Here is a 21,973-nt window from a genome sequence, read left to right on the forward strand (position 1 = left end):
ACATCTCTCAAACTCCCCTCCAAACATGTCATTGATCTTCCAATTTACCCAAATCCTAACCCTAATTTCGATCCATTATAACTCCCAAGTCTCAGTTTCAAACGCTTTCATCTCCATTAGCGTCATCATCGACTTCTTCATCAAGGCTTACCCCTCCAAAACCCTAAAAATTCCCATCAAAACCCTCTTTTCACAAACCTCCAATCCTCATCCTCTAGAAAAACCCTTAACCTTCGTCTTAATTCTTCGAGCGAATCCCGATTAGGCAGATGTCATTAAAGAGAGGCATATGAAATAGAGTAAACCACTTTACAAAAATGATGATTGCGTTTACGTTAGTAGAGACGGTTGTAGCTAGTTACAACACAATGATTATTTGGCACTATTTCCATAGATTTTTGTCCTTATAACTTCTTCTTTTCCATACCGAATGACTGCACCAACGTTGGCGTTTTTGTTGGTTTTCAGAACAAAGCTTTGTATTCGAGGTTTGGGGAAGGGAGGAAGGCTTGAAGTAAGGTGCCTTATGGGACAAATGGCTTTGTTAGACAAGTAATTGTTAGACCGGTGAAAGATTTCTTTTTGAAGACAATATTTTTATAGTGTATTATTGTGTTTCAAGGGGCTTTACCGACAATGAAAGAGTGGAGGTTGTAAAGGAGTAACTATGTTTTAATCTTAGTGCATTTTTTTTTCAAGAGAGAGAGAGATTTATATTTAATAAAACTTTATAAATAGAAAAAGACATTTAAAAAATATCCTGATAACAATTTAGTTTTTTTAGTTTTTCAAGGGAGAAACCAAATTTTCTAACATTTATACATGGAAAACATAGAAAACCGTAAGGTATATTTTTACACTTTTACAAACGAGTAAAAACTATAATGGGGCGGGTAAATGGGGGGAGGAAATCGGTTTGTTTCCACCTTTGAGAATTTCGGGTAGGGTATCGTACGGACTACACCGCGGGCGGTGGCCGGTGGTGTAAATTCACAAATACATGGCGGACAGTTCCATTGTTTTAACTGAACTACATAGAAAGTCAACCAGCTGGGCTAAAGTAGTCGATGAAATAGTAAGAATAGAGAAGAAGATTTTCCCCAAACACGAATCACTCGCTCGATCGTTCGATGATGAACTCAAGAAGAAGAACAGCGGTTTAATCTACTTGGAAATTAATGGCGACCTTGCTGGCTATGTCATGTATTCATGTCCTTCTTCACTTTGTGCCATTATCACTAAACTCGCAGGTATCATTCGAAATTCCCATTTTTTTCATCATCTACCTTACGTCTCTGAATCCAAATCGATTGTTTTTATAACATATATAGACATAAACATGTGGATTTGCTTTGCATAGATTAGGGGGAATTTGAAATTGATATGGGTGTTGCGTAGCAGGTTGAGTTTTCTAACCGATCTTATTGGATAAATTTGTGTGTTCAAACCAATTTTTTTTTTTCAAGTAACAATTTTTATGAAAGTTAAACCATGGAAGAAGGGGAATGGAAAAGTTCATGAAATTAGATTATATTATTTATAGTCCTTTATCAAAGTAAAAGGAAACTTGGATAAGCTATTTGAGTGTCAGAATTGCTAATATTATTCAAACCAAAAGATTTTTTTCAAGAAACAATTAATATGTTTGTTTTCAAATTAGCCCAATTGTCTGTAGGGATTTAGACTACTCATAATCAATAAAAATCCATAGTTCTTTAAGGCCACTTTTGTTACAAATGGCATGACTTGACATTACATGACAGCTTTGTACTGAATTTGGTGTGCATTTGGCTGCGACACTGACAGATATCAATGGGACAAAATTTGAAATTTTAATCTCTCGTTTGTGCAAAAAGACGTAAATGACCTCATTGTCCTTATCTATGACATGTGTTGTGTTTGTTAGACGAGAGAGGATTGGATTAGACTTGACGAGACTAAAAAAATTACTAGGCATATTTTCGACGATGAGAATAACGAGGGTATTCACGTCTTTTGCATGTATGATAGTTTTAAAACAAGTCATTTTCCCACCTTTTTGGGTAGGGCAAAAGATTACAATCTTTGTCGTACCGACATCAGTCCTAGTCCAAACACACAGTAGAACCTGTCATATCATGCGATGCGTATACGGATACATGACATGACAGGTTGTACCGTGTGTTGCTTTGTTTTACCTAAATTTATGTGATTTTGAGTTTTGATTATTCTTTATTTTCAATTTTTCGTTTTATTTACCGATAAATACTAGTGAAGGAGAATTATAGGAAACAAGGGCATGGAGATACACTATTGAAAGCAGCAATAGAGAAATGCAAAAGTAAACGTATACACCGCATATCACTTCATGTGGATCCATTAAGAACTCCCGCAATGCATCTTTACAAGAAACTCGGTTTCCAAATCGATACTTTGGTGAAGGCTTATTATTCTTCTGATCGAGATGCATATAGGATGTACTTAGACTTCGATAAAGAGTAACCAACATTATTCAAGAAATAGCAACCTACTTTCATTTATTTTTGTACTTTCAAAATTTTATTTTCTTTTTTATTTTCTTATTAAAGCATTGTACTATCCCAATTATAACATTGTACTTTGATTTTTTTCTTATAAAGAAACATAATCAATGAAAATGTATTGTTATTTTGTTGCATTTACTTCTTTTATTTATCCATACAAATTTTTGAAGATTTTTGTAGTCGCGGATATTTTATGATTTAATGATAGGAGTTAACCGTTAAGTACAATATCGCACAGATATTACCAAGTCTTTACTTAATAGTACTTATCATCTTTTTTTATTTGTTTTATTTTGTTTTCACTTTTTTTTAATCTTTAGGGAAAATGAAACCATCTGTATATGCAAGTAGTGGGCTGAAGAGACTGGGCCTAATATTACTTCAGTTGTGTTTCAAATGCTTCATATTTCCAAATTATAAATGGGCCTCAAACCCAAATGGGCCTCCGCACTCCCCCAATAAATATTCAAGAGCAACATTAATGTTTTCATATTTCTTTCATGAAAATTTGTCCAAGTCACAAAAGATGTGTACAATCAATTTACCTATACGATAGATTTTAGTTACATAATTTGTCTGTTTATTTGGTTGTCATTATTTTTGCAATGTATGAACTTAGTTTGTTACAAATATATAAAAATACGTGGATTTTGCTTTTAAACAATTATATCATTAATAAAATTCTAATCATTACCTATAAATTGACGTCAAATATATTATTGAGATCCTTTTATTTTTATCTACATAATGAGACAAATTTGTCTCAATCCGGTGTACAACAAAGACGGTATATTTTCGGTTTCAAAAAGAAGCATTACTCAATGGGAATCAAGAATTTTGCATGTTCAACTCATTCATATAAAAAATTGAACCAAAGATAGTAAAAGTTGCACTTGATCATTATGATTGGATAGAAACAATGCAAGCAAGACTGAATGAATTTGAAAGAAATAATGTTTGGCGATTAATTCCAACACCTCCAAATGCTTCTGTTGTCGGCTTAAAGTGGATTTTTCGCAACAAAGTTCATAAATAAGGCAATATTGTTCGCAACAAAGCACGTCTCATTGTGAAAGGTTATTGTCAAGAATAAGGCATTAACTACAAAGAGACATTCGCACCAGTGACCAGATTGGAACCAATTTGCATTTTTTTGGCATATGATGCTTACAAATTTTTTGAAGTATTTCAAATGGATGGGAAGTGTGCATTTCTCAATGGTGAATTGGAAGAAACAGTCTGTAACACCTCATTTATTTATTAGATAAATAAATAAATTAATGAACGGATAGTACCCCTAAAATAAATAATTATATATCAATGATGGTCTCGAAGGGCTAATTGTTACAATTTTAGAAGTTGGGGATTAAGAGTGTCAGTTTCGAATTAATCTTGTAAGTATTTACGAAGGTAAGGACCACGTGGTAAATTATCGGGACTTAAAATGGGTAGATTATGAGAAGCAATAGCTAAATGGTAATTCTGGACTCCATTGTAAAGAGTTTTGAAAGTCAGGGTTTAAAAGGTAACATATGGATTTTATTTGAAGAATAATTTGTAAGGAGGGGTTGAATTGTAACTGTGGGACTAGATATGAAAGAAATTCCGCGAGCAAGGGTGGGAAGGGTAAATTATGGCCTTGGTTTGAAAGAAAAAGAGAAAGGGAGGGCTGATCTTGACATTATGGCAAACTTTTAGTGGACCCGGGTATAAAACTTCACCACCGGCTAAACCCTAACCCAACCCCCTATGCAGCCGTCGCCCTCACCTTATCACCCCCTCGTCCCAGCCACTACCTCCGTGAGGCCATATTAGGATCGCCGACGACTCCATGCAACTCCGACGACAGGCCTGAGGCCGGTGCCAAAGTTACTGTGGTGTTTCCTTCTTCCGAGACCGTCCACCGCTGTGCTGTCGAGCCTCCTGCCGCCCCTCCTTCGCTATTGGATCGCCATCTCTTTCATCCACTTCTAGTTGTGGGTATTGCTTCGTTCCAAGGTGCTCTCTGCTTATCCTCCTCATCCCTTATTCTCTCTAGTTCATTGCTGCAACGTTGCCTTTAGCCACTGTTGTGGCCGTGAAGGTTGTCGCTGCCGTCGTCATGCACCACCATAAGGTGGTGGTTGCGTCAAGATTCCCAAGCAAGTGCATACCGGTGTCGTTGCTGTTTGACAAGAGAACCGCATCACCCCCTCACGGTGGTGGCTGTCACCGCAAAAAGTACTTGTGGCCGTCGCCTCGTGTCACCACCGCCACCGTACGCCGCCAGGTGGGTGGTTGGTTTTCTTTTCTGAGCATAGGAGTGAAGATATGCGTGTTTAAGTGGGTGTGTATAGCTGAAGTTCTCGAAAACAGCATCACCACCACCATAAAGTGGTGGCTGCCGCCAAGCGCCACCGTCGGCCACCACGGTGTAGCTGTGTGTGTGTGTTAGTGAGTGTGTGTGTGTTATTTTGGATAAAAGTCTTGTAACTGTAATTAGCATTGAATAATGAAAAATTATAATAACCACCACCGTAAGTTGGTGGCCACCGCAGTGAGCCGCCATTGACCACTACTACCGGAGGTGGTAGCGGGTGGTGCCCCACAATTAAAACCCTAATGGACCTAACAAAACCTTAATGGGCTTAAAGATTAATTTTGGGCCTATCATCCAGCAGTTGGGGTTGAGTTTGCAGGACTTCAGCAGTGTGGGGTTGAGACTACAGGACTTCAGCAGTGTGAGGTGAGTTACCTTCCAGTAGGGATGTGTCTAAGGCCACAATGTCGGCCCACCAACAGGAGATGTTGATAGATGATTGTCTTTGTGATAATTATGTAGGTTTGCTACTACCTGATATGTTTGTATGCTAGCACGATATGTTATATGTGATAGTGGTAGTAGGAGGGGAATAGTCCCCAAGTTCGGTTGTTAGGACCGAAGGGTGGGTCGGGAAACCCAGATATGCCTGGCAATATGATTATGTTATGATATGTGTGGTAGTAGTAGTAAGGGGTAAAATAGTCACTAGAGTTCGGTTGTTAGGACCGACGGGTAGGTCAGCCCCCAGAATAGCTTTACACGGGTAGGTCAACACCCCAGAATGGCTTGACATGGTATGTCAGCACCTTAGAATGGCTTGACACGGGTATGTTAGCACCCCAGAATGGCTTGAAATGGGTAGGTCGGCACCCCAGAACGGTCGGATCGGGTAGGTCGGGCACCCCATAATTACCCGACAGTATATACGCTATGTGAATGTATGGTATGTGGTATGATGGGGGAACTCACTAAGCTTCGTGCTTACGGTTTACAGTTTTGGTTTCAGGTGCTTTGTTTTCAAAGGAAAGGAGTCGGCTCGATCGCAACACATGACACTATGTTTTCCGCACATGAGATCCTTGGGATTACACTCTGATATGGTTTTATGATATTATGTTTTGATTATTGACAGTTTGGTTTTGAATTGAGACATTATTATGAATGTTTTTATACTGATGGTTTTATGTAATAACTTAATCAAAAAGAAATTTTTGGCCTGTATTTTTGGGATGTTACAAGTTGGTATCAGAGCCTTGGTTTGAGGGATTCGGGCACACTCTCGGGTGTGTCTGAACTCAAACTAAGGGCTTGGTATGAAAATTTTCAAAAGTAAAACCTTTTTATAAAAAGAAGTTTGAAAAAAACTTGAAAAGAGAACAGAACCTTGAAAAGAAAAAAGTGTGTGATGCATGCAATCAGCCGAGCTCAAGTAAGTTTTCCCCAAGATACCTATACATGTTATGTTTTGATATGATTATGAGAACTGCATGCTAGATTAGGGCTAAGGATCTAGGAGGATGCCTTATATGCCTATTGTATGAGCTTGTAGACTTGCATGCTTGTACTAATCATTCAGTGATAGGATAACTTGTTTAGGTTATGCCTGATTGTATGAGCCTTTGAATTGCATGTATACATTTCTGATTAGAGGATAGAATGATTTGATTGGAATATGATGGTTATATTTTCCATTGTCTGAATGTTGCTTGCTTTGTGCTTTGTGGGACTCTTAGGAATGCGAGCTAGCTATTAAGTGAATATGCTAAGTCACATGTGACACAGGCTGGATAATATCAGAGTGATGGATTTCACCCTATTACGCAGCTCTCGTTTGAGTCTAACCGTTCTAGGGATGAGTCTTTTACTCAAATGATTATCAAATCTCTATTGCATATGGCTATATTCATGAGGTAGCTGGTTGACATTACTAGGAATCTTTCAGTAATTGAGGACTAGGTAGGTACGGGAACCTAGGAAAGCCTAGGATATGTTTCGGTGGGTTAGTAGTGAGGCTCAGTGAGAATTTGGTGTACCAGTTGAGGAAGTGACTTGGAGGATCCGGGAAGATTGCTGAGGAAAGTATGGATAGGCGTGGAAGGTAGTATTGGGCATGTACTACTGAAAGCACAGGATCCATACTCGAATCGGTGAGAGTCTTGGAGAATCTAAGAAGCTTCTAGGAGAAGTTTGTGACCCGGTTTGGGGGACAGAGGATGTTCCAGTTGCTGTAGCTTAGTCATTGGCAAGTAAGCTAGTGAGCGTGACAGGGTGTCAGACCCTGAAGGATATGACTTCCAAGAGGATTGCAGATGTGATATCGATTTGGGGCACTTTAAGAAGAGAGGTTCGTGCCATGTGCGTATATTAGAGGGTCCCGAGAAGAGACCGGTGACTTCTGATCATCAGGTGAAAGGACGGCAGGGCTGGAGTCAGTGCGGGAAAGTGCACAAGGGAGTTTGTCGCTCCAAGGGTTTAGGGTGATACAAGGTAGCGGGGTTAGTCATGCCAGCAGAAGGTGGTAAGGACTCTTGGGGTATATTCGAATCCTTAGAATGTCAGTTCAGTATGGTGCTAAGAACCCAAGAGTGAGATTCAGATTCTGGTTCCGGCTCAGGATTAGGGCCTAGGACTTTCGATACGCGATCACAGGAGTTCATCTCATCGGAGATTACTTACAGAGCTATGGGAATGGATTTCACTACTCCTTCATTTAGCCAAGGAAGGGATGTAGTGAGCTCTTGACAGTCATCTTGTGGCCGTGCGAGCCAAATTTGTCGTGGAAAGTTAGGGGTTCCATTGAAACCCAAGGTCTTTGGATCGTTAGAATCCTTTGAGAAGGAGGATCCTATAGTTAGTTCCCGACATCAGGACCGCGATTTCGTCAGATGTTCACGGGTAGGTTATCTTCTTCTGCTGCTAGATGGACGATGGGAATCTGTATCGCTTTGGAATTGTGTGTGAGTTTGGATAAGTCAGATCTTGGGTCGGTTCTCTGCTAGTGTTTGGGTTATCAAGGATCATATATGCCATCCTCCATGCCGAAAAGTCCTTGATGAACCTACAGAGAGATGTATCTTGTGGAGTGGATTATGCATGTACCGTTCTCATCCTATACCTTTTTGGGATCTGTGCAGGAGTATTATTCAGAGAATATCAAGTCAGGGAAGTTAGAGTTCAGTAATTCTGCTATTTTTCGGGTATGGTTGTCAGCTATCCATGGAAGAACTTTGGAGTTCAAGGCACCACCGTTGCTAGAAAAGGATTGTTAGCATGAAGATGGTAGTGTCAGTAGCGGGTGTTAGTTGCATGAGTGTTCGAGCCTTGGAGGTTCAAGAGAAATGCACTTTCACACAGGTGTGCTTGTTTAGAGTTCAGTGGTGTTCAAGATTGTAAGTGGTAACGAGAATTCGTCAAACAGAGTGGAAGTTAAGGCCTCCAATGGTCAACATGAGAAGTGGATTGAGGTGTCAGAATGGACCAGATTTCAAGAGTACTCATCAAGATTTCCGAGGATGGGCGATCTCAAGGTGTAATAGGTGATTGATCACTAGCATTAGTTAGCACAGGTAGTCATTAGTGGGATATTAGAAAGCAAGAAGGATTGGGAATCCTTCAATCAACACGATTTGTGAAGCCTTAGCCGAATCTAAGTAACGGAGAGACTTCTTGTAAGGCTCTCCAAATGTGAGTTCTGGTTGCACGAGGGTCAATCTCTTGGGCACCTTGTTAACCAGAAGCATATTCTGGTCGATCTGGCCAAGATAGAGGTCGTGATGCAGTGGGAGATTCCGAGGTCTCCAACAGAGATTCGGAGTTTCCTAGGTCTAGCAGGTTATTATCAGAGATTGATACAGGACTTCTCTGAGATTGCAGTTCCTTGACCCGATTGACCAAGAAGTCGGTGGCCCTTCGTTGGGGGCCTGAGCAGCAGACAACCTTCAAGACTCTCAGACAACAAGTTTCAGGAACCAAGTTAGAGCTCCAGTTAGAACTCAAGTTTCGCGTGTGCTAGGTCGAGTGAGTGTTCTACCAGTTTAGAAAAGTGTTGTAAGTCTGCGGGTGTAGCCATAGCATTCACTAGCATTCAGATAGTGATAAAGTGTTATAAGCATGCGGGTGTAGCATAGCATTCACTAGCAGTCAGATAGTGAAGAGTGTTGTAATTCTGCGGGTGTAGCCCTAGCATTCACTAGAGGTCAGATAGTGATAGAGTGTTGTAAGTCTGCGGATGTAGTCATAGCATTCACTAGCAATCAGATAGTGATAGAGTGTTGTAAGCCTGCGGATGTAGCCGTAGCATTCACTAGCAGTCAAATAATGATAGAGTGTTGTAAGACTGCAGGTGAAGCCATAGCATCGACTAGATTGGTAGATAGCATGAGTACGTTCATAGATCGTGAAAGGAACAGTAATACCCACTAGTTCAGGTGCAACATTGAGGATATGGAAATCCACAGATTGGATTTCGGAATTACCCAGAAGGATTAGATCAGGTTGAGCCAGTGATACGAATGTAGGAGTGCCACTACAGACATAGGATCAGGGAAGCAATGGATCGTATAAGATTTCTTGTGATATAAGGCTACCATCGGTTATGTAGCAATCACTTTTAGCCTGTATTTGGTGATGTCAGGATTCGACGTAGGGACCCAATCAGTTGGATCGGGAGGTTGTTATAGTCACAGTGGTATGATAACTAGTGGCAACTAGTCCCAAATAAGGATTTCGTTCAGGAGTCGTGTGAGACGACTAAGTGAGGATCCTTTGGCTCCGTATCCGGGCCGGAACCTAGTATTTCAGATGATTGGCGAATGAATTGAGACCAGGGAGGTCTCGATAGATTTTGGGAAGTAACCATGTAGCAGCATACTGCGTTAGGCAGCTCAGTGTTCAAGCAGTTTTGTAACAACCCGAAATTTCCGTATCATTTTATTGTAACTCTTTCGTAGTACAATTCGCGCAATCAATCGTCGTTTCCAATTTCGATTTCCGATCTTCCGTTTAATTAAGTCATTATTTAGTACACATTTAAAATGACTTAATGGGTGTCTTAATACATTTAGAAATCATTTTAACACCCAACTTTAGTGATCGGAATATTTCTAGAAATTACCGTATCGGGTTACGGTAACTCAATCGAGTATGACCAAAAGCCTCGTCTAACACCGGTATCGGGTAGAATTCCATCGTGTCCAAAACTTAAACACTATATAAATGTGTTTAAGACTCCATTTGAAGCCTTTGGTTAATTTACCACTAAACACTACCCACCTCTCTCCTAATCCAAGTTTAAGAGATCAAAACTCAAATTTAAGGCTTCAAATCTCTAAGGTACCTTCCTAGCCTTAATCTATAGCATGTTTGGTTTCCAAATTCGACATTTAATCACAAAATCGGACAACATATGTGAGTTTACGGCCCAGGAGCATGCCTAGGCCGTAAACACCAATTTGATGGGTTTTTAGCCCTTAAACTCCTTCCTAAACTCATTTGGACTTTAGATATGGCCAAGGGACTTCAAGATATGGAGTCTAAACAATTAAAACATGAATTTTATGAGGTTTGAAGGAGTTTACGGCCAAGGATCATTCTTGGGCCGTAAACTCATATTCAAAGGGTTTTTGAGCCAATTAACCCTTCCAAATCATAGTTGGGACTTAAATATGACCTTTGGGCTTGCTAATCTAGACTTGGAACACTTTAAACTTGATTTTTGAGTAATAAAAATGAGTTTACGGCCAAGACATACTCTTGGGCCGTAAACTCCTCTTAAATGATGATTTAGTGCCCTTAAACATGTCAAAATGCTTTCAAACTCAACCAATGGCTTTGTGGTAAATCATAGATTCATCTAAAAATGGTTTGGAGACCTTAAACACAACATATACCCTACATAAGTGAGTTTACGGCCAAAGAACTCCTCCTAGGCTGTAAACTCCTATAAGTTTGTAAAATGGTAATCTAAATTTATAACAATGCTTAGAAAATTAGTTTGAATCACATGTGATTGCCCTAAATAGTTCAAATTAACCATTCTTAGCCATGGGTGAGTTTACGGCCGTAAACTCTATGAGTGTGGCCGTAAACTCATGTTTTAAATGGTATAAATTCATTCCAAGTGTTCCAAGGCATTTTAGATAATCCATTCTAGCAATCCCTATGTCCATTTGAGCCCTTAAATCATCAAAACCACACCCACATGAGTTTACGGCCGTAAACTCATGTATGTGTGTGTTCCATAGTTGTAAACTCTTTAAAATGTTTACTCTTGGGGAGTAAACTCAAGTCCCAAGTCCCTAGTGCCATTACACGTCCAAAGATGTCACCCGGGTCACTCCAAACGCTCGTTTTGAGGTGTTTAACCTCATTGGAGTGTAATGTTCCATATGATTAGTGAATGCATCCCTAATTGTATATATATGGACATTATTTCATTTTACATAGGAACATCGCAAGTAATCAAACCCCGAACCAACATCTAGCATTCAAAACCGACAAGTTTCCGAGTCCGGTGAGTTCATACCCCTACCCTTTTTCACTGTTTTTCACTGTTTTCAGGGGGAACACAAGCAAAGTACAAGGGAATTCTTGTACTCAAAACATGTTTTCAAATGTGTGTTTCATATTCTTATGCTTTTGTAACTGATTACCACAATTGATAACAGATTGAACATACAGATCACGTAACATATATTTGTGAAATAGGTCTTTAAACTAGTATGTTTTACATATATTTCACAAATGGTTTTCCACATTTTATCAGTTAAAAGAATGACATTAAAACATTTGAACATAATACATGTACACTGTTTTGTCCTCGGTAACACTCCACACACATACACGAGTGGAGGACTATCATATTATTACTGGTAACTTTGTTATTCCTGTATGATTGGAGACACATCCTCGGAGAACACTCCACCCAGATTACGCGAGTGGAGGACTACACCCATAACCAAAATCTCTGGTATTTAGAGAGCGTGACTTGAGTGTATAGATCTATACGGGGCTGACTACCCCACACCTGGCTGCTAGCTACAGCCGAACCGAAATGGTTCAAGGGTGACGAAAGTCATAAGTACGTGGACGACTTATTGCCACATGTGGACTACTTATTGCCACAGGTTTCAGTCTATTTTATGGTTATGGAACTCGCAATTAGGATAACAGAGATTTACTTACAGTAATAATGAATTACTTTATACATCGTTTACATCTTTTACATTTTTCACTTACTGTAACTAACATTCAGGAAAGTACGGGACTTTCCTGGGGAAAACATGGAACCTAATCACGATTACATCTTTTACATCTTTAACATCGTTTACATTAGAAACCTACATGCAGGAAAGCATGGGGCTTTCCTGGGTAACACTTACATAACTAGAAAGAGTAACAAACTGGATAACATTACATCTTTTATAATTTGTAACATACAATAAGGAAAGTATGGGACTTTCCTGGTAACACATGATAAGTAAACAGAACAGTTTAACCAGTCAGATAACCAACTATACATTTTCACATGAATAAACATGTTTTCAGTGTACAAACTCACTATACTTTACAATTGGGAAACAATAACCAACTATTAAGAAAATATGGGATTTTCTTGGTGCATATAACATTTCAGAAACAGAAAGGAAACTCCAAACATTTTCACAAACAAAAACCGCTTATGAACTCACCAACTTTATGTTGATTTTCAAACCGCTTGTGTTCTCAGGTCAGCGTTAGAACAGGTACCCGATGATTCCTTTTTGATCAGAAGACGGAGTACATGAAGATCCGTTTCATTTTGTCTATATATACTATGTATCACAACTGTACAAACTTTACTTTTGAAACAACTGTAAAACTTTTATTATGTAATGTAATGGTTGCTTTACTTTACTTACTATGTGCATTGGATTTGATACTCAACGTGGAGTCAACCTCAGAAATGTTTTCCGCCTTCGGTTTTCGGGGTGTGACAAGTTTCAACATTGGGCAGTGTTAACATTTGTGCTTCAGGTTGTGAGTATGGACAAAATAACTAAATGATTGTGGAGTGATAAGTCACTCACAGCAGGAGTATCTGAGCCTTGGCCAGGTAGAAGTGATTTGCAGAGATAATTAGGTCTGTGATCCTATTTTATAGTGGGAACCACGAGTTATCATAAGTTAAGTAGTCAGTTGAGGGATAAAAAGACTAGATTCAACATTAATGATCCATTATGAGTGGTATGTCAGGGATTCAGATCGTCTCAAGACAACAAATTTTAGATGGAGTAGATGTGATCTTAGTGCAAGAAATTCTTTCAAATGAGGATTTTAGGTCTTGCGAAGATTGGTCACGGCTACCCTGGGAAGGCTAGGGTGTGCCTAGGATGGTAACCATGCTACTTGAGTGGTTTGGCGCATACGAAATGGTAAAGAATGATTTCGAGGACGAAATCTAATTTAAGTGGGGGAGAGTTGTAATACCCCGTTTATTTATTAGATAAATAAATTAATTAATGAACGAATAGTAGCCCTAAAACAAATAATTATATATCAAGTATGGTCTCGAAGGGCTAATTGTTACAATTTTAGAAAGTCGGGGATTAAAAGTGACAGTTTCGGATTAGTCTTGTAAGTATTTATGAAGGTAAGGACCACGTGGTAAATTATCGGCACTTAAGATGGATAGATTATGAGAAGCAATGGCTAAATGGTAATTCTGGACTCCATTGTAAAGAGTTTTGAAAGCCAGGGTTTAAAAGGTAACATATGGATTTCATTTGAAGAATAATTTGTGAGGAGGGGTTGAATTGTAACTGTGGGACTAGACATGAAAGAAATTCCGCGAGCAAGGGTGGGAAGGGTAAATTATGGCCTTGGTTTGAAAGAAAAACAGAAAGAGAGGGCTGATCTTGACATTATGGCAAACTTTTAGTGGACCCGGGTATAAAACTTCACCACCGGCTAAACCCTAACCCTCCCTATGTAGGCGCCACCCTCACCTTATCACCCCGTCGTCCCAGCCACTACCTCCGTGAGGCCATATTAGGATCGCTGACGACTCCATGCGACTCCGACGACGGGCCTGAGGCCGGTGCCAAGGTTACCGTGGTGTTTCATTCTTCCGAGACCGTCCACCGTTGTGCTCCCGAGCCTCCTGCCACCCCTCCTTCGCTATTGGATCGCCATCTCCTTCCTCCACTTCTTGCTATAGGCATTGCTTTGTTCCAAGGTGATCTCCGTTCATCCTCCTCATCCCTTATTCTCTCTAGTTCGTTGTTGCAACACCGCCTTTAGCCACTGTTGTGGTCGTGAGGGCTGCCGTTGGCATCGTCAAGCACTACCATAAGGTGGTGGTTGCGTCTAGATTCCCAAGCAAGTGCATACCGGTGTCATTGCTGTTTGACAAGAGAACCGCGCCACCCCCTCACGGTGGTGGCTGTCACCGCAAAAAGTAGTCGTTGTCGTCGCCTCGTGTCACCACCGCCACCGTATGCCGCCAGGTGGGTGGTTGGTTTCCTTTTCTGAGCATAGGAGTGAAGATATGTGTGTTTCATTGGGTGTGTATAGCTGAAGTTCTCGGAAACGGCATCACCACCACCATAGAATGGTGGCTGCCGCCAAGCGCCACCGCTGGCCATCACGGTGTGGCTGTGTGTGTGTTAGTGAGTGTGTGTGTGTGTGTTATTTTGGATAAAAGCCTTGTAACTGTAATTAGCATTGAATAATGAAAAACAATAATAACCACCATCGTAAGGTGGTAGCTGTCGCCGTAAGCCGCCATTGACCACCACTACCCGAGGTGGTAGTGGGTGGTGCCCAACAAGCAAAACCCTAATGGACCTAACAAAACCCTAATGGGCTTAAAGATTAATTTTGGGCCTATTGGGCCATGGTTGGGTGAAAACCCTAATTAGGGTTTAGAAAACCCTAATTGTGAGTATTTGGGCCTTGGACTTATTGGACCCACTTTTGGGCCATTGAGATTGGATTGTATATTAAGCCCAATCTCACCATATCATTTATCTAGTAGGGTAAAGGACTTAATGGATTGAGTGCTTAATGGGTTAAGTGAAAAAAACTTAACCCTAATCTTCATTTTATGTGAAACCCTAATTTCACTTGGGCCTTGAGTTGGGCCTTTCCATTGGGCTTTGGTGATTGGTTTACTAATGGGCCATCCAAGAATAATCAAATGGGCTAGAGTAATTAGTTGGGCTTTAGGGTAAGGCCCATATAAAGGATTAGGCCTAATTTGGAAAATTGGGCCATGGATGGGCTGCAGTTTTGGCCTTAATGATTATATGATGTTGGGCCTTAGAATAAGACCATATATAGGCTTGGGCCCAATTTGGAAAATTGGGCCATATGATGGGCTTTGATTCCTAGTCGACTTTGGGCCTATGGATTGGCCTTGGGCTTGACTAAGCCAAGCTTGGGGTAATGTAGTAATTATCTAAAGTAGGTACTTATGGTTATGTAGTGAAACACAATTATTAATTGGGTGTTATTTTGGTGTTGATAGTTCGGGAATCTATCATCCAACAGCTGGGGTTGAGTCTGCAGGACTTCAGCAGTGTGGGGTTGAGACTACAGGACATCAGCAGTGTGAGGTGAGTTACCTTCCAGTAGGGGTGGGTCTAAGGCCACAATGCCGGCCCACCAACAGGAGATGTTGATAGATGATTATCTTGGTGATAATTATCTAGCTTTGCTACTACCTGATATGTTTGTATGCTAGCATGGTATGTTATATGTGATAGTGGTAGTGGGAGGGGAATAGTCTCCAAGTTCGGTTGTTAGGACCGCAGGGTAGGCCGGGCACCCCAGATATGCCTGGCAATATGTTTATGTTATGATATGTGTGGTAGTAGTAGTAGGGGGTGAAATAGTCGCCAGAGTTCGAGTAGGTCAGCACCCCAAAATGGCTTTACACGGGCAGGTCAGCATCCTAGAATGGCTTGACACGGGTATGTCAGCACCCCAGAATGGCTTGACACGGGTATGTCAGCACCCCAGAATGGCTTGACACGGGTATGTCAGCACCCCAAAATTTCTTGACATGGGTAGGTCGGCACCCCAGAACGGCTGAACTGGGTAGGTCGGGCAACCCATAATTTCCCGACAGTATGTACGCCATGTGATTGTATGGTATGTGGTATGATGGGGGAACTCACTAAGCTTCGTGCTTACGGTTTACAGTTTTGGTTTCAGGTGCTTTGTTTTCAAAGGAAAGGATTCGACTCGATCGCAACGCATCACACTATGTTTTCCGTACATGAGATCCTTGGGATTACACTCTGATATGGCTTATGATATTATGTTTTGATTATTGACTCTTTGGTTTTGACATGAGACATTATTATGAATGTTTTTATATTGATGGTTTTATGTAATAACTTAATCAAAACGAAATTTTTGGCCTGTATTTTTGTGATGTTACATAGTCTATGTTGAACAACCATCAAGTTTTATCAATGAAAATTATCCTGATCATTGTTATATACATGAACAGGCAGTATATGGATGAAAGAAGCTCCTTGTGCATGCTATGAAACTCTAACTCGTTTTATTAAACATTTTATGTTTAAACAAGCTTCTGTTGACCCCACTTTCTTTCGCAAAAAGGAAGGTGAACATTTGATGATTGTCCAAATTTATTTTGATGATATTATTTTCGGATCAACAAATGCTCAGCTTATAATTGATTTCTGAAAAGTAACGGAAACTAAATTTGAGATGAGCTTGATAGGTCCAATTAACTTCATTATTGGATTAAATATAAGATAGAGAAAAGAGGGGATTTCAATAAACATGATACATTTACAAAGGCATTGCTTATAATGTTCGGTATGACTGGTGATTCAAAGGGTAAGACTCCGATGGCGTTCAGAACGAAACTCACTCCGTCGTTTGATAAGCCTGCTGTTGATATTACTTTATATCAACAAATGATTGATTCACTACTTTACTTAACGCCAAGTAGTCCTTACATTATGTTTGTTGTTTTCTATTGTGCCAGATATCAAGCAAACCCAAGGGAACCACACATGACAACAGTGAAGAAGATTTTTAGATATCTTTGGGTTTATGGCATCCAACTAACACTAGGTTCTTTGTGCATGCCTATTCGGATGCTGATCTTGGAGGATGTTGTCACACCCCAAAACCAGGAACGGCGGAAACGTTCTGGGGCGGAGGACGTCATGTATAATATCAACAACAATGTAAAGTAGTAAACAAGCAACAACATCATCCATTGCATTAATAATATAATTATTATACAAATGTGTTCTGTCAAATTTTGATAAACACTAAAGCATAAATCAAAATGAAAGATAAGTCTTGAACAAGCACCATCTTCCTTTCTCCTTGCATCGGTACCTGTCTATGATGACCTGAGGATACAAGAAATTTTGAAAGCGAGTATCAGCTTTGAAACTGGTGAGATCATAAGTATTAATGTGCCTTAATTTGTAAAACTTATAATTTTTAAGACTTGACATTCTTTTGAAAGAAAGCTCGTATAAGTATAAAAATGTTTGTAGAACAACTGTAAATGTGTGAAAACCCTAGAAATCCATATGATTCCTATTAGTAACAAAAGGAGTCTTCTACCAAGACTTGACTATTCTCAATGTAATCTTCTACCAAGACCTAACTGTTCTGAATGTAGTCTTCTACCAAGACCTAACTGTTTTGATTGTAGTCTTCTACCAAGACCTAACTGTGTTACTATTATTATCATTATAAGAATTTGTATCCTTTGGTACTACGATACTTACATATAATTCACCTCATTGGTTATGTGAATGAGTCACAAAATAAAGGCAATAATACAACTAACCTAAATATCACCCTTTGGTACTAGGGTAACTATCATTTTTAACTTTAAGTCATCCGTAGATGTACTCTTACCTCTGTTGCTAACAGCTGGGTATAGGAATAGTTAATCCCTTAATCGTATACCTGTAATGGTACCAACCGTTGACATCCGTGGATGTACTTTCACCTCTGTAGCTAACAAAGATTTTAGGAATGGTCAATCCCACAACTGTATCCTTGGGTACTAGGATAATAAATCCAATCTATCTCGTCGATTATGTGATTGAAATCAAAAAGTAAAGATAAGAATGAGGTTTTGATAACAGAGTCGATACATATAAAATGTAATAGGACTCCTCCTGATATATCTATGTAACAGTGCTCTTATAAGTATGATCATGTAAAAGTAAACAAGTATATGTACTTATGTAAATGTACTCATGTAAGTGTAATCATGTAAAAGTAAACATGTATATGTACTTATGTAAATGTGCTCATGTAAGTGTAATCATGTAAAAGTAATCATGTATATGTACTTATGTAAAAGCGCTAGCTGTAATGTGTGTTCTCTCTATCTAGCAAGTATAGTAATGTACTGTAATGTTCTAGAAGGTATTGACTCATGAATGAACTGACTCATTTGTATGATATCTCGTTCTAGTAATTGTTCTAGCATCTTCCTGAACTACCCACATGGTAGCTATCTAGTAATCTAAATGGTACATATGGACATGGATGTATACCCTTGTTACCCAAGGGCATAGGATGAAATGGAAGGACCCTTTATGACTATATATGTACACATGATATATAACTAATATTTAAACGACTTTCGGACAAATACCCAATATCCCACCAGACCACATCTCAAGGCGCGAAAAGGAAATAGGGTGGATAGCCTTCCTAAGTCTTTTAAACATTTCTTATATAACTATACATGTAGAGGCATGCAATTTATAATATAAAAGCATAAATAAGTTTTGTAAGACATTTGAAACATAAATATTATTTTAAGAAAAGGTCGACTTGATGTCAATCTGTAAAACAATTTGAAGGCATAAGTTTAATAAAACAGTTTAAGTATAAGGAAACATTTGTTTGAAACACAGTTGTAAATAAGTTTGAAAGGTAATGTACGGAGTAAGTTGTACAGTATAAAAAGGAGTTTAAAACATATAAAATGTTTATAAAAAATCATTTGAAGGAAACTGTTTAGTAAAACGGCTAATGAGTAGCCAAATCATTTGAATGCTGTACATAATCACATGTGATTGATGTAATAACTAATATAATCCTACTTACTAATCACATGTGATTGACATAATAAGTAGCATGATTCTACTTGTATCCCCCCCCCCATAAAACATTTAAAAAGAGTTTAAAACGTCAGTTAAGGGGTATGAACTCACCTGTAGTTGGTGATTGAAATGAACTGAACGGTATAGGATGGCTAGGTGTCAAGCGAGGACTTGTGAACACACTACGATCCTAATGAACATATAATCACACATATACACACTCAATTAGACATAAATGACTAATTGATAATGTTTAAGACATCCTAGACATAATAAACAGTTTATATAAGTGTTTCAAGCCTTAAGGATTGCATCTAAGCTATTGTGGGACAGGGTATTTGTGTTTAGGGTTTCCAAAGGACCCTATGTGAGAGTTTACTCTCTATAAACCATCACACATGGAGTTTACGGTTGTAAACTCTTGAGTTTACGGCCGTAAACTCCCAAACATGTGTGTTTGGTGTGTTTTGAAGTCCCAAATGCTTTCTAGAATTGTTCTAACTTAGTGGTTAAGTCCTTGGAAGGGTTCAGGGTCTAGAAGTACTCCAATTAGGAGTTTACGGCCTGAAGGCCATTCCCCTTAGAGTTTACGGCCGTAAACTCTAAGTATGGTGGGTTTTTGTTGTTTTCAAGTATCTTGCATTTGAAGGATATGTTCTAGGCAATTGTTTAAAGCTAATGAGAACCCTACGCACACTTTGGTGCCTTTCTTTTGAGTTTACGGCCCAAGAGCATTCTCTTGGCTGTAAACTCACTTTGATGAGTGATTTTCATGTACTTTGGTTCTTCATTTTTGTGGGACACAATTCCATGAAGGGGTCTAGGGCTTTAGGTGTCTTGAAGACACCCTTTTGTCCATTTCAATGGAGTTTACGGCCTAATCTTCTCTTGGGCTGTAAACTCACTTTTAGTTGTGTCATTTGATGTGTTTAAGACCTTGTTCTACTTGGGGAAATAGTCTAGATACAAGCCTTTAAGTCCTAGTGTCCTCAAAACACCATTTGGTGTTAGAATATGGAGTTTACGGCCTAAGAGAGTTCTGGGCCGTAAACTCCCAATCTTGGGTGGATTTTGGCTTGCTTTCTTGTCCCTAACATGCATACATAAACATCTAAGGCCTTATCATAACACAAGTATCGGTTTTGGCTTCGTTTCGGGAGTTTACCGCTCAAGAACACCTCGAGGTGTAAACTCCTAGATTTCATGTTTTAGCCTTCTAAAACATGTTATAGACACGGATAAAGCTTTCTAACAAAACTATAAAGAGTTACTCACGTTTTGGTATAAAAACCCGAAGATCCGTCAGAGAGAAAATGGCTTTTCTATAGTCGGAAATGTGAATAATGAATGATTTTGGTTTGGAAATCTATTTATAGTCCTTAGATATTTTGGCAGATAATATTTTTATTCCTGAAATGATCCCTAATGAATTAGAGTGTTGGAATAACAGTGTTGCACCAAACCCTAGTGCACCCACTCTCCTGATATCCCTTTTTGGTGTAAAACCCTGAAACTGCCAAACTTATATTCTAAGTCTGAATTTTCACTGTAACTGATCTTCATCTATTGGCTTGATATGGTTTATTCATAATGGAAATTTTGGGTTGTCACATCATCCCCCTGTTAAAGGAAATTTCATCCCGAAATTAGAATTTAGGCAAGGAAGTATGCACGAACGATCGAGTCGTGAGGAGAAAACTTCCTAATCGGTTGGTTCTAGCGCACTTAAGTGAAATCGGGCTCTCGGTTGGCAATCCAACGAAACTTCACTAACTGGCGACGATGTTGCTTCGTCCGCTTGACCTCTCGGTCGAGGGTCACTAGGGTTCTAATATGAAGGCGAGGATCTCGATGAGTGGACTTGCAAGAGTCCTAACGGAAAGGTATGGTTTCACGATCGAGAAGCGAAGAGTAGAAAGTATGTTACTGAGCTCGTGGAGTAGGTCTAGTTTGTGCGAGGCACAGGACCGATTCTGATAAGAATCTCGGAGGTCCTATCTAACTTGGATTTAGTTTTCCACGCTTTACGAAGCGTACTATGCCATTCCCAGAGCGAGTTATTCTAAAGAACTTGATCACTCACTTGGAATCTCAAAAGTTCCTTTTCTTGCGTAGCTTCCCAGTCAAAGGCCACCCCTTGCTGGGTCAAAGTCGTACGAGTTTCTGTAGCTTGCGAGGAGTTCTAAATGAACTAAGGCGGTAGGTCGGTAAGACCTATAATTTGGTAAATGACTGTCGGCGTCTCTGGTCTCGATAAATGCTCAACGGTTTTTGACAATTCGAAAGAGTACTCAAAATTTCCCACACTACTAATAGTGGGTCTTAGAAAATTGACTCTTCAATTTCAAAACTCGTGCTTTGAGAACATCGCTAAAAGTTCCTCTAAAGGGAATGTTTTCCCGTGGGTAGATAAGTAAGTCATTACATGGAGAAATGATGAACTGATCCAGGTGAGAAAGACGTACCCTACTCGTTTAGCTCATAAAAGCTATGGGCGCATTGGTCCTATCCGAAGGGTATCACTACGGACTCGAAGTGTTCGTATCGAGTTCGGGAGATAGTCTTCCGGACATCTTTCCCTAACACTCGAACTGGTGATATTCGGATCCCTGATCCATTCCTGGAGGTAGTTTCTTTCTTTGCGTTTGCTCAAACATTTTGTCTACGCGCGGCAGAGATAACGATTTCTAATGAAAAATCTCGATGGAGTCTTCGATAACTGACGTACATGCAATGCGATCCGTCGATCTCTGGAAGAATATGACCGAGGTTCTCTAGGGTGAGAAACCTAGTCTTCTAATTCTATTTATGTGTAGTTCGCTAAGTTGTCCAAACTGTTCTTGTATCTCCGTGGGTGTTTAAACTATAGGGCGATCTATTTTCGGGAGTCGTACTGGGTTCTAAGTTTGTTCGCATGACGATGCGATCACTCGTAGGCTTAAGCAGTTCTCCATCCTGAAGTTCATATTAGAATTCATACTTGGGTCACAATCACCATTTCGTGTATACGAGTCATATATAATTAAGGTTGAAAAGGTAGTCGA

At 39.6% G+C, this 21,973-nt stretch overlaps 1 protein-coding gene across 1 annotated transcript; it reads left to right on the forward strand.

The window, feature by feature from the left end:
• The first annotated feature begins 859 nt into the window (after window positions 1–859).
• On the forward strand, window positions 860–2,656 carry LOC145007969 (uncharacterized). The gene is made up of 2 exons (XM_078966580.1): window positions 860–1,250; window positions 2,252–2,656. The coding sequence occupies exons 1-2, from the start codon at window positions 1,001–1,003 to the stop codon at window positions 2,479–2,481; spliced, it is 480 nt and encodes a 159-aa protein (XP_078822706.1). The 5' UTR covers window positions 860–1,000; the 3' UTR covers window positions 2,482–2,656.
• Window positions 2,657–21,973: the final 19,317 nt, after the last annotated feature.

The sequence above is a fragment of the Lactuca saligna genome, chromosome 8 (assembly GCF_052625555.1).
Source record: "Lactuca saligna cultivar CGN05327 chromosome 8, ASM5262555v1, whole genome shotgun sequence".
NCBI lineage: Eukaryota > Viridiplantae > Streptophyta > Magnoliopsida > Asterales > Asteraceae > Lactuca > Lactuca saligna.